General features: G+C 42.1%; 1 protein-coding gene across 3 annotated transcripts in view; it reads left to right on the top strand.

The window, feature by feature from the left end:
* ZDHHC24 (zinc finger DHHC-type containing 24) overlaps positions 1-15686 on the top strand; it is a 42765-nt gene that overhangs the window by 18065 nt on the left and 9014 nt on the right. For all 3 annotated transcript variants that reach the window (XM_029612116.1, XM_029612117.1, XM_029612118.1), the window contains exon 3: positions 14769-15046. In XM_029612116.1, the coding sequence (XP_029467976.1) occupies positions 14769-15046 (278 nt within the window). The remainder of the gene's footprint in view (positions 1-14768; positions 15047-15686) is intronic.

Here is a 15686-nt window from a genome sequence, read left to right as displayed (position 1 = left end):
TATGTTTCTATTTCAAAGTATGTATTTTTGTTTGAATTAACAACCTGCTTATTAGTTGACTGGGGTAATTTTGGAATCTTTTTGTTCTGTCTGCTCTTTATTTAAAGGCTCATGGACTATTTTAGCATTCCTATCAGGATACCTAACATCCCTGTTTTATTAATATCCTTCAAAGATATGGTACATCATTCTGAACCATGCACTTCTGAGCAATTGTCAGCTTTCCCCATCATCTAGTTTAAAAGCTGCGCTATCTCTTTTTTAAAGATTAGTGCAAGCAGCCTGTTTCCACATTGGTTAAGGTGAAGCCGGAATAGACTCCTCCTTCCCCAGAATGTTCCACAGTTCCTGACAAATCTAAAACCCTCTTCCTTACACCATCGTCTCATCCAAGCATTGAGACACTGGAACTCATCCTGCCTCTGGGGTCCTGCACGTGGAATGGGGATCATCTCTGTGAATTCAACCCTCAAGGTTCTGGATTTGTTTCCTACCTAAGAGCCTAAATTTAACCTCCAGAACCTCCCTCCAAGTCATTGGTGCCCACATGTACCTTGAAAGTTGGCTCATTCCCAGCACTCTCTAAAATCTTATGTAGGTGGCACGTGAGGTCTGCTAACTTCACCCTAGGCAGGCAAGGTACCAAACAATCCTCACATTCAGCCACCCAGCTATCTACATTTCTAATGATCAAATCACCTACGATAATGGCCTTCCTAACCTTTCCCTCCTGAGTACACAGACCTGGAGGATGAGGCATCACCTTGAGGGCAGGTCCTAGCTACAGGAACACTTCCTGACACACCAAGGTTATGGTCTTCTGTCAAGTGACCTTGCTCCTCCAAAGCAGCAATAAGGGCTGCTTGACTGGAGTTGGGACCTCTCTACTATGTCCCTGAAGGTCTCTATATACCTCTCTGTCTGCCTCAGTTCCTCCAGGTCTGCCACTCTGGCCTCTAGAGGATCAGACTCGTTCTCTGAGAGCCAGGAGCTCTTTGCACTGCATGCACTCATAGAGCATTTCACTAACAGGCAGATAATAATACATGTGACACTTGGTGCAAATGACTGGATAGCCCCCAAATTGCTGCTGGACTGCTCACTACATCTTCATTTTATTAAATTGCTAAAGTTTTAAAGCTGATTAAGGATTAGGCATGTCTCCCAACTGAAGGAGTTTTAAATTATTTGGTGTCTTTTAAAATCTAAGGTTTTTAAATTGATAATTTGGTGACTCTTGTTAGTTTGTGAATGACCAGCAACGAAACTAAAATCAGTCGATCACTAAAATGAGGGTTAATTGTATAGTTTGCAAAATCGCTAATTGACTTGTATTTTCAAGATTTTCCTCCTAATTGGGGGGGGGGGGGATCTATTTAACAGATAAAAAGCCTGGGATGGGTAGGAGATGGGGAGAGGGGTGAGTGGATGGGAATCAAACTAGTGACTAGTTGCCCAGGAACCGGTACTCTCACCTTTTCAGATCAAGTAAGTGACCTTTGTAAACTCACAAGTTTAATACTTACAAGCAAATACTAACTTCTCCAAGCTGACAAAATAACCCAAAGTCCTATTTCTAAACACACACAATTCCTAACAGTGGCAAACAACTACTACCCTTAAAAAAAACTAATACACAGTAAACACAGCCAATAATAGTTTAACCCTTTAAGAATTTGGGGTGGGTTTTTTTTAGATTTTAGGCTTTCTTTCCCAGCAAGTCCAACTTACCACTGGCAGATAAAGATTCTCCCTCTGGGTGAACTGGGGTGAATTGAGAGTGAAGAACTAGGAGGATCTCAATGACCTGGAGAAGGACTGGTTAAACTGGTGGAGGTTTCAGCAAACTAGTGATTACAATTATATATGCATGTTTTAAAATGCACTGATTTTTACACAGAAACAGGATTTTAAACGAGCAATTCATATTTTTTTGCAACTGTGATTTTAAAATAGGTAAGAAAAGTACATGCTTTCAATGAATTGCAGCTATTCATACAAAGGAAAATGTGGTAGGGGTAGACATACTGGGGCAGATTTTAAAAGCCCTACGCACGCCGAGCCTATTTTGCATAGGCCCGAAGACGCGCGCATGTCCCGGGGCTTGAAAAAAGGGGCAGGGGTGTGGCCAGAGGCCTCCGTAGGGCCTCTAGGCTGGGGGATTGCGCTCAGGCACTCGGCCGGCACGCGCAACCTACGCCTGCCCAGAGGCAGACGCAACTTGCATAACAAAGGTACGGGGGGTTTTTAGGTAGGGCTGGGGCCGGGTTAGGGAGGGGAAGGTGGAGGGGGTGGAAAAGCCATCTGGGCTTCCCTAGGGCTCAGCACGCGCAAGGTGCACAAGTGTGCACCCCCTTGCGTGCGCGCCGACCCTGGATTTTATAACATGCACGCAGTTGCACGCGCATGTTATAAAATTGGGTGTAGATTTGTGCGCGGCAGGTTGCGCGCACAAATCTACGCCTGCGCGTAGGTACTAAAATCTGGCCCACTGTGTGCACATTTTATAATCTGCTCATACCTGATACACGCAGGTTATAAAATACTGTAGTAGATCCCCATGCAGCCATATATGCGCGAATATGGGGCCGCATGCAGTTCTATGAAAGTTATCCTCTTTGTGCGCAGCTTTCCATATTCTTTTCCTATCTCCTTCTTGTAATATCAGTCAAAAATCCTCATTCCTTTGAGTTATCACAAAGGAGGTTCATAAGTCATGATGATAGCCCTATAGAGTGGAGCTGTTATCTTGTATCCTTCTTCCACCAACATGAAAACATTTTCCATCCTAGATGGCATTTTTTTTTGATCCAACCAACATCTTCAGTTCTTGAAAGGGTCTCTGTATTCTTTCAGGCTAATTTTAAAAGGAGTGTGCATGCGCCTATACATGTACATATTGGCGCAAGTGAATATATGCTGAAATTTTAAATCTTGCGTACACTTGCATGCATATGTTTGGAAATACATTGCCTGTGCATAACTATGCGCCTAATCTTAAGAGATTGCTCGAGAAAACATACCTCACATATGTTTCCTAGGACTTTACCAGCTTTTGCGTGCATTTGTAGGTGGAGTTTTTTAAAACATGCGAGGGACAACCCAGTTTTTCCAATCCACCAGTTTTTCCCAGTTATTATTGAGGTCTTAAAGATTCCTCGGGTTCTTCTTCCTGCAAGCCCCCACTTGACCCAGACTTCTCACCCTATCCTGTAAGCCCTAAAACATGAGATCTACAGACTTGTTCCAAATCTAGAGCAGCAATAAAGGTACATGGATACAAGCCAACTTGCACCACAGTCTCCAATTTTAAAATACGGAGTTACGTGTGTAACAGGTGGCCCTGCCCTGGAATGTGTATGCTCTGCCCATGCCCCACCCCTTTTCCCACCCTCTTATTTTTGATGCATGCACAGGTATTTACATGCAAACTTTGTGACTTTTTATATTTTTTTTTTTTCAATTATTTCTTTATTAGTTTTCCAAAATATTACATAAAACACAAAATATGTTTAATTCACATTTCTATATATAATCTTAACTTGGGAAAACAAATTATTTCAAATAATGACATTACATAAATGTTCAGAAAACTTTCCCAAGTTAAAAATAATAATAATGAAGGGGGTCCTATCTATCACAAATAACCTTCCATAATTACTCATTCTGTGAAGGGACATCATCTATCTTAACTTCTATTGCTTCTCCAAGTATCGAATCTTGGTTACAATTAGAACTTGACTTATCTTTCAAGAAATTCTCAAGCTGTAATGGTTCGTTGAAACTGAATTTTTTGCCCTGAAAATTTAAAAAACACCTAGAAGGATATCTCAAATAAAACGTTGCTCCAATTTCCAGGACTTTACTTTTCAGTGCCAAGAACTGTTTCCTGCGGACCTGCGTAGATCTAGAAACATCTGGGAACATATAAATCTTTTTACCACAAAATTGCAGGTCTTTATTTCTAAAAAATTTCTCCAATACACATTCCTTATCTCTCTCAGCCATAAAGGATACAAAGAGAGTTGCTCTCTTATTTATGACATCTATTGATTCTTCTAAGAATGTCGAAATTCCCATACTACTTTCCTCATTTATCCTAGCTCTTATATCGGATCTAGACAGGAAGTAATGTATCTTAGAGAAAGCTGGTATATCACTCTCTTCATACATTAAGATCTCTTTTAGATATTTTATCAACATCTCTCTAGGGGACAATAATCTGGTCATTGGAAAATTTACCAACCTTAAATTTTTTGCTCTTACCAAATTCTCTAAATTTTCCAAATCAGTATGTATTAGAGTATTATCTCTAATTAATACGTTATCCAAGTTCTGAATGTTATTTATTTTCCCAGTTACTTCATTTAACATTACTTCCACCGCACTCAATCTTTTACCTTGTTCCAATATTGAAGTTCTATTCACATTAACCAGTGATGTAAGAGAGGAATTAACTTGAGTCAGATTCAAGTCCAATTTTACCAGTACCCTCCAGAGGTCCGAGAGTGTCACATTTGACCGGGATTTGACTGGCTACCGGAACTATTAAAATCAATGGGCCGCAAAAGGAAAGCAAGATATGTCACGTCTTCACCCACAGCAACTTTAAGAACTGGACCCATGGACGCCCATGTGAGTCGGCAGGGACCGCCAAGAATGGACAGTTTGCGAGATTCGTCTGAAGCCTCGCTTAGTCCAGGCAACTTTGTGACTTTTTAAAATCTGTGTTGCTTGAATGCAGCCCACCTACGCATGTAGCTGGGCATTTTTTGCATGAGCAACACTTTTTTAAAATCAACTTCTTTATGCATCTGTTGCGACACCACCCTCAATCCAAACTCACTTTTCAAATTTTCAAACAATACCCAACTATCTTTTCTCCATAGTTGGCTTAGAAATCTCAACCCAGCTCTCCACCAATCCTCCATTTTCTAAATTAAATGTGAATATTGAGATGCTGGGATTATCTTTTAATAAAGAGATTGGAAAGAGGGAGCCATGCTGCATATTTACCCCTTTAAATAATGACCACCAAGTAATAATTGTGTGAGCAATTGTATAATTAGATTTGAATACTCTTTGGATTTGCGGGAGGAGGGGAAAGCAACAGAAGAGAGATCAACCCCTTTGGCCAAACCAGTCTCCAGAGAAAACCAAGGCAACATGTAGTCTCTGCTTAACCAAGCCTTTCAGCACATAAGCCTGGATGCCTAATAATAGTCTAGCAAATTGGGAAGCACTAACCCATCACCTAACTTTGATTTCCCAAGTGTGCTTAATTTAACCCTAAGTACTTTGCCTTTTCAAATAAATCTAGAGATTTCACCATTTAGATTGGCAAACAATTTCACAGGCAGCGTATATCAGATATGCTGGAAAAGGGCAAAATAATCATCTTGAGCACACAAATTCTCCCAGCACAAAACACTAACAGGTCTTTCTATTCCCTCACAGCTTTCAGGATCTTGTAAACAATAGGAGCATAATTATTCTTGTATAAATCGGACCACGCCCTAGGTATGATTTTACCCAGATACTTGAAACATTTCTCAGCCAACTTAAAGTGGGACATGCAAACAGGCATTGGAGCAGGCACCTCAGCCTTAATAGTAAATAACTGATTTTTTTTAAGTTAATTTTGTAACCTGATACCCAGAACTTCTAAAAGCCATGGGGCAGATATTTTAAGGTTGGTTATGAACAATAAGATATCATCTGCATAAGAAGAGACCTTATGTGACCTATCCTTGAACCGAAACCCATATATCACTCCAACAATTTGAGCCAGTACTTCTATGGCTACGGCAAACAAGAGGGGTTAATGGGCAACCTTGCCAAGTAAAAGCAGGATAAATAAAGTTTGATAGGAAGGTGTTGTTCAAGACTCTGACTTTAGAATTGAGAATATAATGCTCTCATCCAGTCTATATATACTTTATCAAAACCATAATAAGAACATAAGACATTTCCATGCTGGGTCAGACCAAGGGTCCATCAAGCCCAGCATCCTGTTTCCAACAGAGGCCAAATCAGGCCACAAGAACCTGGCAATTACCCAAACACTAAGAAGATCCCATGCTACTGATGCAATTAATAGCAGTCGCTATTCCCTAAGTAAACTTGATTAATAGCAGTTAATGGACTTCTCCTCCAAGAACTTATCCAAACCTTTTTTGAACCCAGCTACACTAACTGCACTAACCACATCCTCTGGCAACAAATTCCAGAGCTTTATTGTGTGTTGGGTGAGAGAGAATTTTCTCCGATTTAGTCTTAAATGTGCTACTTGCTAACTTCAAGGAATGCCCCCTAGTCCTTCTATTATTCGAAAGTGTAAATAACCGATTCACATCTACTCGTTCAAGACCTCTCATGATCTTAAAGACCTCTATCATAACCCCCCCTCAGCCGTCTCTTCTCCAAGCTGAACAGCCCTAAGCTCTTCAGCCTTTCCTCATAGGGGAGCTGTACAGCCTGTCCAAAGCTGCTTCTACATCTAATTCTACTATCCACTCTTGAGTTTTATTTCTCCGTGTCAAAGATATGTTGAATACTCTACACGTATTTGCCATAGACAATCTACCTTTTATGAATCTGGTTTGGTCGTCCTTGACAGGAAGCCCCCATTATTTTTTCCAGCATAAGTTGCAAAATCTCAGCCAGAATCTTTAGATCTGCATTTAACAGCGATATGGGATGATATGAACCTGGATCCAATTTGTTCCTGCCTTTTTTATGTAAAAAAACTCATTGCATCCGGCTGAGCAAATTGCCACCAGAAAAACCATCTTTAACGTAAGATCCTTCAAGGAAGCACGACCTCAAGGCTCACAGAGAACCCTCAAAACCAAATTGAGGTTCCAATCCGGACAGACCTTGCGAACCAGAGGTTTCAAATGCTTCACCCCGTTCAAGAAACGGACAACATCGGGATGAGACACTAAGGGCCTGCAGTACTTGCCAAGTTTTGGTTCTGCTCAGGCCGCCCGTTGCCCTGCATGCTTGCTGCACCATTCCTCTAGCCTTCAACTCTTGGAAAACCTTTTATAAAAATCCAGATGAAACCCATCTGGTCCAGGATTCTTGCCACTAGAAAGGCCAGACACAGCCTTCTGCATTTCTGACAGGGATATTTGTGTAGCTTGTTTTTTGTTTTGTTCCTCTATAACTTTAGGCAGCTGGGCCTTTTTGAGATAAGCATTGATTACCTCTGGCTCATATCCACCCCCACCTGAATCCAGGTCAGAGAAAAAAGATAAGCTTCAAAAAATCTAATTTTTTATGTGATACTTGCCCTTTTTTTATATGAATTATTGTAATCATGTTGCCCTGGTTCCTCTTCCTCAGCATCCTAGCCAGCAGTGTCTCTACTTTGTCTCCATGCTCATAACATTTATGGCACGAGTATCTTAGGGATCTTTCAATCTGGATAGTCTTAAGACTTTTCAATTCTTGTCTACATCTTTGTCATTTTTTCCAGCCCTGCCAGAACAACTAATTTCATGTTGTTTTTCCAAGGTTGAGATTTCCCGCTCTCGACCTTTTTCTTGTTTGAGGTGGCTTGTATAACTTATGATATTGCCTCTTAAGACTGATTTAAACGTTTCCCAAAGAACCACCAGATTATACTTTTCAATTACATGAACTTAATTCTCAATAGCATTAGTGATTATCTAAAAAAAATTCCACCATTTGAGGCTGGGGATACTGTCACCAGCAACCACAAATTGTATAGCAATAACTAACTCAGGAATCAAACCCTTTCAGAAATTGAGATGTCAACTCTGTCCCCATATTTACCCAGAAAGCATCATCACAGGACCCAAAAACATCAATTATTTAATAACATTTATAATTCACTTTCCAGATTTAAAAAAAATTGCTCAAAGCGATGCACATACACATGTAATACAATATTGTCATTATAAAACAAATATAAAAGAAACTTTAAAAACCAAATAAAATAAAGAACAAAACAGCCCTTCCATCCATAAACTAAATCTTAACCTCAAATGCTCACTCCTTTCCACCTCGCCACTTTCAAAAACCTACATATTGATCTAAATGCTAACTTAGCTATTGCTACCTCCACAAACTTCAGTCATCATCAGCCATGTCTATAATTTCTTCCAAAAGTACATCAGATCTATTTGTTCTCTGATTTCTAAAGGTAATATAGGTAACAACCATGGAAAATGCTTTATTTTGAAGCCTAATTTGACGAAAGGCTTTAAGAGTGGTAATTGTAGCTGATGCTGATATTGCGATCTTAAGGACCTTGTTGGGATTTTACATGTAGCTCGGCTATGAAGCAAGAACAGCTGTCTGTCTCTATTTCCTCAGAGTGCAGACTTCTGTCTCTCCCTCTTAATAATTAGCTCTTCAGTAGAAGAACTGATTGTAGGGCTGCATGAGTGACTGCAACCTTTTCCAACAATTTTGCCATGAATAGCAAATTTGCCAGTGGTCTGTAGTTAGCCACAATCTCTAGGGTCCAAATCGGGTTTATTTAATATAGGCAAAACAACCAAAGATTTTAAAACTACAGGACTTTTCCCTCCTGTAACAAGGAATGTATCAACTTCCATAATCCTTATAGTACCAAATCTGGCAACACATCCATCAAGTAAGACAGGCAAGGATCTAAAAGAAAATTAGATTTCCTTATACCTGTTCTTCCAATGTAATATATGCCATCCCCTGCTATCTATGTAGGACAAATAGGTCAATCTTTAAGGTTAGTGTATAACGTGCCATCCACCTCTGTCATTTTTTAAAATTTAGTTACACTACCAGTCCTGACTAAAACTTCCGGTAACAACTTCCACAGATTAATTATGCATTGACTGAAAACACTTGCTTAAATAATTTATTTTGAATTTGCTAACAGTTTCATGGAATATCCCCTAATCGTAGTATTATTGAAAGGGTAAATAACCATTCCCCATTAACTTGTTCCATACCACACATGATTTTATAAACCTCTATCATATTCCTTGAGCAATCTCTTCTCTAAGCTGAAAAGCCTTATCCTGTTTAACCTTGCTTCATATGGGAGCTGTTTCCTTTAAAGTTTTTTTATATACCACCTATAACAAAAAGATTGTGCTGGGTAGTCTACAACAGAGCATACAACATTATAATATCAAATACCAGTGCCACGCAGGCAGGCTACTTTTCCATGGGCCACCCTGTACAATAAACATGGTAAAAATAAACAATGTCAGTAATAACTCCTAGATATTTATATACACCTTTCTGCTCAAGTTCCTTTATCCTGTCATCTTCAATCTGAGAGATGTTTTCAGTTTTGCTTAGTTTTCATCCAAGGAATGTGCCTTTGTACATTGGTTGAGGCTGAATGTTATCCTGATGTCATCCCTTTTATCATTTTGTTGCCTTTCTTTTAACTTTTTCTAGTTCCACTATATCTTTAAGAACTGCGTACAACACTCAAGGTGTAGTCACACATAGATTTATACAGAGACATTGATATTTTCAATTTCTTTCCATATAATTCTTCACATTCTATTGTCATTTTTGACTACTGCTGCTGCACACTGAGCTGAGGGTTTTGGCTGGTCCAAGGTCCTTTCCCTGAGTGGTGGCTCCTAATGTGGAACTCAGAATTGTATATATGTAGTTAGAATTGGTTTTCCCTAAGTACATTACTTTGCACTTGTCCACATTAAATTTCATCTGCTATTTAGATTTCTAGTTTCCAGTCTTGCAAGGTGCTTCTGCAATTGCTTACAAGCTGCTTGTGTTGTAACTACTTTGCATAATTTTGTGCCATCTGCAATTTGATTACCTCACTCATTGCTGCCTTTTCCAGAATATTAATGAATTTGTTAAACAACAATGGTCCCAGTACAGATCCCTGAAGCATTTTGTTTTCTACCTCTATCTTTTGGGGAAACTGATCATATAATCCTACTATTTTTTTTTCTATCTTTGAACTAGTTACTAGTCCACAGAGTAGGACATTGCCTCCTATCTCATTACTTTTTCATTAACTGAGGAGTCTTTCATGAGAGACTTTGTAAAATGCCTGCTGAAAATTCAGATATACCATGTCAGCTGGCTCACCCTTATCCACATTTTTTTTATCCTTGAAAGAATTCTAATAGTTTGTTAAATATATGCTGTCTCTTCCCCATTAAACTATGTCTTATGAGGAGGCAGCTGAAGTGTGGATGCTGGGAACATGCAAAATGGAGGTTCCTTATCATTTGGGTAGGTCAATCCCAACGAGTGGGTTATGCACCTCTGCCAGCAGATGGAAATAGAGCAAAAGCTCCGAAATCACCCTGCCAGTATTCTCCGTCTCTAGCAGATGGTGTACATGCATGTCCCTTCGGGTGATTGCCTGTGAGTGAAAAAAAAAAAAGAAGAAAGAAGTTGAAAAAGAGATATCAGAAAGACAAGATGTCTGTGTAGCACCACTTACCTCCTGAGGTGATACTGTGCTGTCCCTCCCTCGCAGTGCTTTCAGTCCAGTAGCCTTGACTGGCGTGGACATAAATTCCAATAAGTAGTTGCAGGCCAAGAGAGACTCGGTAGTGAAAACTTTAGACCTCTCCCCCCATAGCTGGGATCTGTTCCTACTCTCATCCAGGGATGGCTGAGCTCAAGTAAAAGTTTTTTTTACTTTAAAAAAAAAAAAAAAGACAGCAGGAGAAGGGCCTGTTTCCTCAACGGCCAGCTGTCCCACTCATGTCTCTGGGGAGTTCTGTGAAATGAGGAGAGAGTGCAGGCTCAGTAGGTTGAGTAGCCATTTGGCTAGTCCCTGCTCCCAGGCTTCTCCTATTTTGGCATGTGGTAGGCCATGGAGTGGTTTTACACACTTTTTGCTGCAGGCTGTCAGCACGCACTTGCATATCCGTGTGGGCATCTGTTCTCATTTGTGCATGCAGTTTAGGTGTTCTTCCTTCTGGACACATATATTGTACATCCAATTTAGGCGTTGGTACTGGGCGTCCAGTTGGACAAGCAGCCTAGGCACGTGGACTTGGATGCACTTTGTTTGTGCGTCCATTCTGGGTGCACTTATACACGTGGTTAAGCTAAGCACAAGCCTTCAACAGTCTGCACAATTACAGCATGGCAGCCGCAGCAAAGAAACCTAAGCACCTATCTATCTGTGTTGCTTGCTACATCAGGGCCATTCAGCCGGAGCTTTCTTTAAGCCTGTATCAGCACTGCCTGGATGCTTGGAGAGATATGCTTCCTTTTTTGCTGACAATGGTTCATCTCCTCAGTCTGAGGGGAGTGGGACCGAGGAAGACATGGCAGCGGTGTCCCCTCCCTTGATTGTCCTCGGGGGACACTGGCTAGCAGGCCATCAGGTTTGGGCCTATGGGGCCTGGAAAGGACCCCATCCTCCTTTTCCTGGGTAGAATTTTTCCAGGGATTGCAGATATTTCTACAGGGCTGGTCTTCTGAAGTGGCAGTACCTACTAAGGTAGCTCTGAGTGCTCCTCCGTCTGTCTCCATGGTCAAACGCCGTGGCGCAGGGCAGTCTGACAGAGCTCAAATGCAGGTGGATCAGGATGATATCAATGATGATGGGGGTAGTTCTGGTGAGGAAGGGGACATTCTCCCAGATTAAGAACCATATAGAACTCTTCTTTGTTTCTTTCAGAGAGATGAGTTGTCAGTTTGATATTTAAGGCCTTGAAGATCCTCAGAGTGGCTGGGCTTGACTCCTTGGGGATGCAGAAGAAGGATCCTATTTTGGTCACCTTGCGCAAAGCTTCTTGCTTCTTTCCCCTCTTGGATGCAATCCAGGAGTTGATTGATCTGGAATGGAGTGCGCCAGAGGCATCCTTTAAAGGTGGATGCATCTTGGCAGGTTTATACCCCTTGGATATGCAGGCCAAAGAGCAATTGCATTTCCCTAGGGTGGATGCTTTAGTGTGTTTTGTCACGAAAAATGCCACCATCCGGGTAGAGGGAGGTGTGGCACTGAAGGATGCTCAGAATAGGAAGCTTGAGCCTATCCTGAAGCAAGCCTTTGAGGCAGTGACAATGAACTTACAAATTGCTTCTTGTTGTGCCTTTATAGCTCTGGCTACCTTGCGTCTTTGTCAAAAATCTGGTGGCACTGGTCCGATCTTGGATCTATGATAGAATCAGGGGCCGCTTTCTTGGCTGATGTGGGCTGTGTACGCACAGCCATCAGATGAGCTGCTTCAGTTATTGCAGCTAGGCAGCAGCTGTGGCTAAGCAACTAGTCTGCAGGTACTATTTCAAAATCCACCCTTACTTAGCTGCCCTTCAAAGGCTCGTTTTTGTTTGGCAGTGAATTGGAAAAAATGGCAAGTAAATGGGGAGAGACCCAGGTCCCTTGTCTGCCAGAGGACAAGAAACCCATTGCCTGGTCTTTTCAGGTGACTGGCTGCTCCCGAGACTACCGGCATTTTCAGCCTTATAGGAGAGGTTCTTCCCAGAGATCCGTCCCTTCAGTAGGTCTCAGCCCTTTTACCTCTGAGATCCTTGAAAGGATGCAGGCTCCCTAGGTGGAGCTCCTCGGTCTTCCCAATGAAGGATTGTGGGCTCACCTGGTGGTGCAGGAGATAGGTGATTGCTTCTCCTGGTTTTATCACAGGTGGGTTCAGATTACTTCGGATCAATGGTTCTAGAAGTGATTCAGAATGCGCATGCTCTAGAATTTCTTTGCATTCCTCCGGTTGCCTTCCTGGTCTTGCCATGCAACTCCCCTCAGAAGAGGGTAAAAGTGGAAGTGACTTTACAATGGCTGTTGTAGCAGTGATTCCTGTTCCCGAATATCAGTGAAATATGGGCCATTATTCCATTTATTTTGTTGTGCCCAAGAAGGAAGGATCATTTCGGCCCATACTGGATCTCAATGGCATCAACCGTCATCTACGAGTCACGCATTTCAGGATGGAAACTGTGCACTCTGTCAAAATGGCTGTCCAAGTAGGGGAGTACTTCACATCTCTGGATCTGATGGAGGCATATCTGCATATTCCTATCCGGCAGGAAAATGTGGTTCCTCCGATTTTACTATCCTGGATCATCATTACCAATTTCATGCCTTGCCTTTCGGACTATCCATGGCGCCCAGGACCTTTTCCAAGGTCATGGTGGTGGTAGCAGCTGCCCTTCACAAGGAGAGCATTCTAGTTCATCCCTATCTGGATGACTGGTTGATTCGAGCCAAGGTATTGGAAGAGAATATTTGCTTTTCGCAGGGTAGTTTCCTTACTACAGACTCTAGGCTGGGTGGTGAATCTGGCCAAGAGCAATTTGCAGCCATTTCAGACCCTGCAGTATCTCTGGGTTTGATTCGATAAAAGGCAGGACAGAGTGTTTCTGCCAGAATCTCGTATCCACACGTTGATGCTATAAGTTCGATCTCTGAGGAACTCTGTTCGTCTGACCGTGTGGTCTTATCTACAGGTCCTGGGGTTGATGGCTGCCACATTAGAAGTAGTTCCCTGGGCAAGGGCATATATGACCCTCCTCAGTGTGCATTGCTTTCCCGATGGAGTCCGCAGTTGCAGAACTATGCGGGGAGGCTGCTTCTTCCATTAGAGGTAAGATCCCAGGTGGACTGGTGGTTACATGCGGACCATCTCAGGAAGGGAATTTCCCTGATAACGCCAGATTGGTTGTTACTCACGACAGATACGAACCTCTGGGGCTAGGAGTCTCACTGTCAGGAGTTAGTGTTGCAAGGGCGATGGAATGCAGCAGAACGTCAGTGGAACTTCAACAGACTGGAGGCACGAGCGGTTCGGTTGGTGTGCCTACAGTTCACCGAGTGGCCCAGAGGCTCAGGCAGTCCGGATAATGTACAACAGTGTGACAACAGTGGCTTACATCAATGATCAGAGTGTAACCAAGAGTCAAAAGGTGTCAGAAGAGATAGATGTGCTCATGATGTGGGCAGAGAGGCATCTCCTAAGCATATTCACCTTTCATATTGCTGGATAGGGCAATTTCAGAGCTGATTTCCTCAGCAGGAGAAATTTGGACCCAGGAGAATGCGAGCAAAATCAGAAGGAGGCAAATCTCCCCAAGCATCCCGTCAGTGCTGATACAGACTTAAAGCTCCGGCTGAATGGATAGGTGCTTAGTTTTCTTCGCTATGGGTGCCATGCTTAAGCGTGCAGACTGCTCATGTGTAAAACTTATATACACAACAATATGGCACATTTGCACACACCCTGGAAAAAATTAGAGGGAACGTTGCTCTCAAGTGTTCTAAATATTTTCCACCACTAATTTAAATAATATATTTAGTAATTTACATTAAGCGTTAAAAATAAAATATTTTTGCCAGCAGACCCTTTTAAGATTAGTAGTTATAGTCTTCAAATACCAATTTTATTTATTTTTTGCTTTATTTCAGTTTCTAATCTTATTCCTGGGTCTTCTTACCTTCTTGTCACCACATGTTTTACACAGCACACAAGATCCCAGCCTTCATAGAAGGCAGATCTCCTTTACACAGCAAACAAGATTATACCTTGAGAAAATGGCAGGTCTGCTTTACAAGCATGCAGAATGCCCAGTCTGAGCAGAAGGCAGGTCTCCTTTATGCACTTCCCTGGATCACAATCTTTTACAGAGCACACAGGATCTTAATCTGAGCAGAAGGCAGCTTTTCTTTATGTAGCCCTCTAGATTGTAGTAAGCAGGCGAATATCCTTTACACAGTGTACAGGATCACAGCTTTAGCCAATAGCAGTCCTCCTTTGAGCTCGGCTTCTAAGATATCTCTCCTTCTGCAGGTACTGCTATACATGCCAGACACATGTGCCTCCCCGCTGCCAGCACTGTTTCACCTGTGGCGTCTGCGTACTGCGCCGGGACCACCACTGTGTACTGCTGGGTCAGTGCGTGGGATTCCGCAACCAGCGTTACTTCATCTGCACCCTGTTATATGGCTGGGCTGGGTTGCTCTATGCCACAATCCTGAACGCTGAGATCTTCCTGGGTATCCTGCATGAGGGATTAAGCTTCCACAGCGCTTTCCTGCTTATCATGCCCTGGATGATGCTCCTCACAGGTATAGTGTTGGGGGTTTGGGAAAATACTGAGTTATTTGTCCAGAACTGTGTTACGCTCACTTCCCTTGGAGTGAGTCATTTTCTCCCCTTGTGCCTCAGTTCTGCTCCCCGGCTTTCTAATTGATGCTGTGTGTGACTTTGGGGTTAGTTATTTTATCTCCCTTTGCCTGTCCTAATCCCTGAGGTAAAAAAGTGTGAATAAAATGTGAACTAAATTTTAGCTCATATTTTCTTTACTCATCCAGTAAAAATTGAGTTAACTCCTGACGCAAATGCAAAAAAACCACATTAACCGAAAAATGTGTGCACAAAAATATGTGTAGCACACACAAAACATGAAATATGTGCACGGGGCGGTGGAACGCCTTTTTGGTTGGAGGGGGCAAGCGAATCGGCTAATCTCCGCCCCCATTTGCACCTTAGCATTTTGTGAAATAGTACAAAATCCTACAAAAAAAACACCTCAGCACATGTACAGCAAATCTGCCATACCATAGATGCATGAAGACACAGGACTCCAACAGCAATAACCTACCTGTGAAAAAGCAACACTGCAAATATTACACCAGGCCCTAGAACAAGACTGCTGCAGATCCCTACATGCTAGCAGATTACCTCAGCGCAGTCACACTTGTAGAA

The sequence above is a fragment of the Rhinatrema bivittatum genome, chromosome 8, assembly GCF_901001135.1.
Source record: "Rhinatrema bivittatum chromosome 8, aRhiBiv1.1, whole genome shotgun sequence".
Taxonomy (NCBI): domain Eukaryota; kingdom Metazoa; phylum Chordata; class Amphibia; order Gymnophiona; family Rhinatrematidae; genus Rhinatrema; species Rhinatrema bivittatum.
Note: the sequence above shows the minus strand (reverse complement) of the source record. Positions and strands in the feature narration are given on the sequence as shown.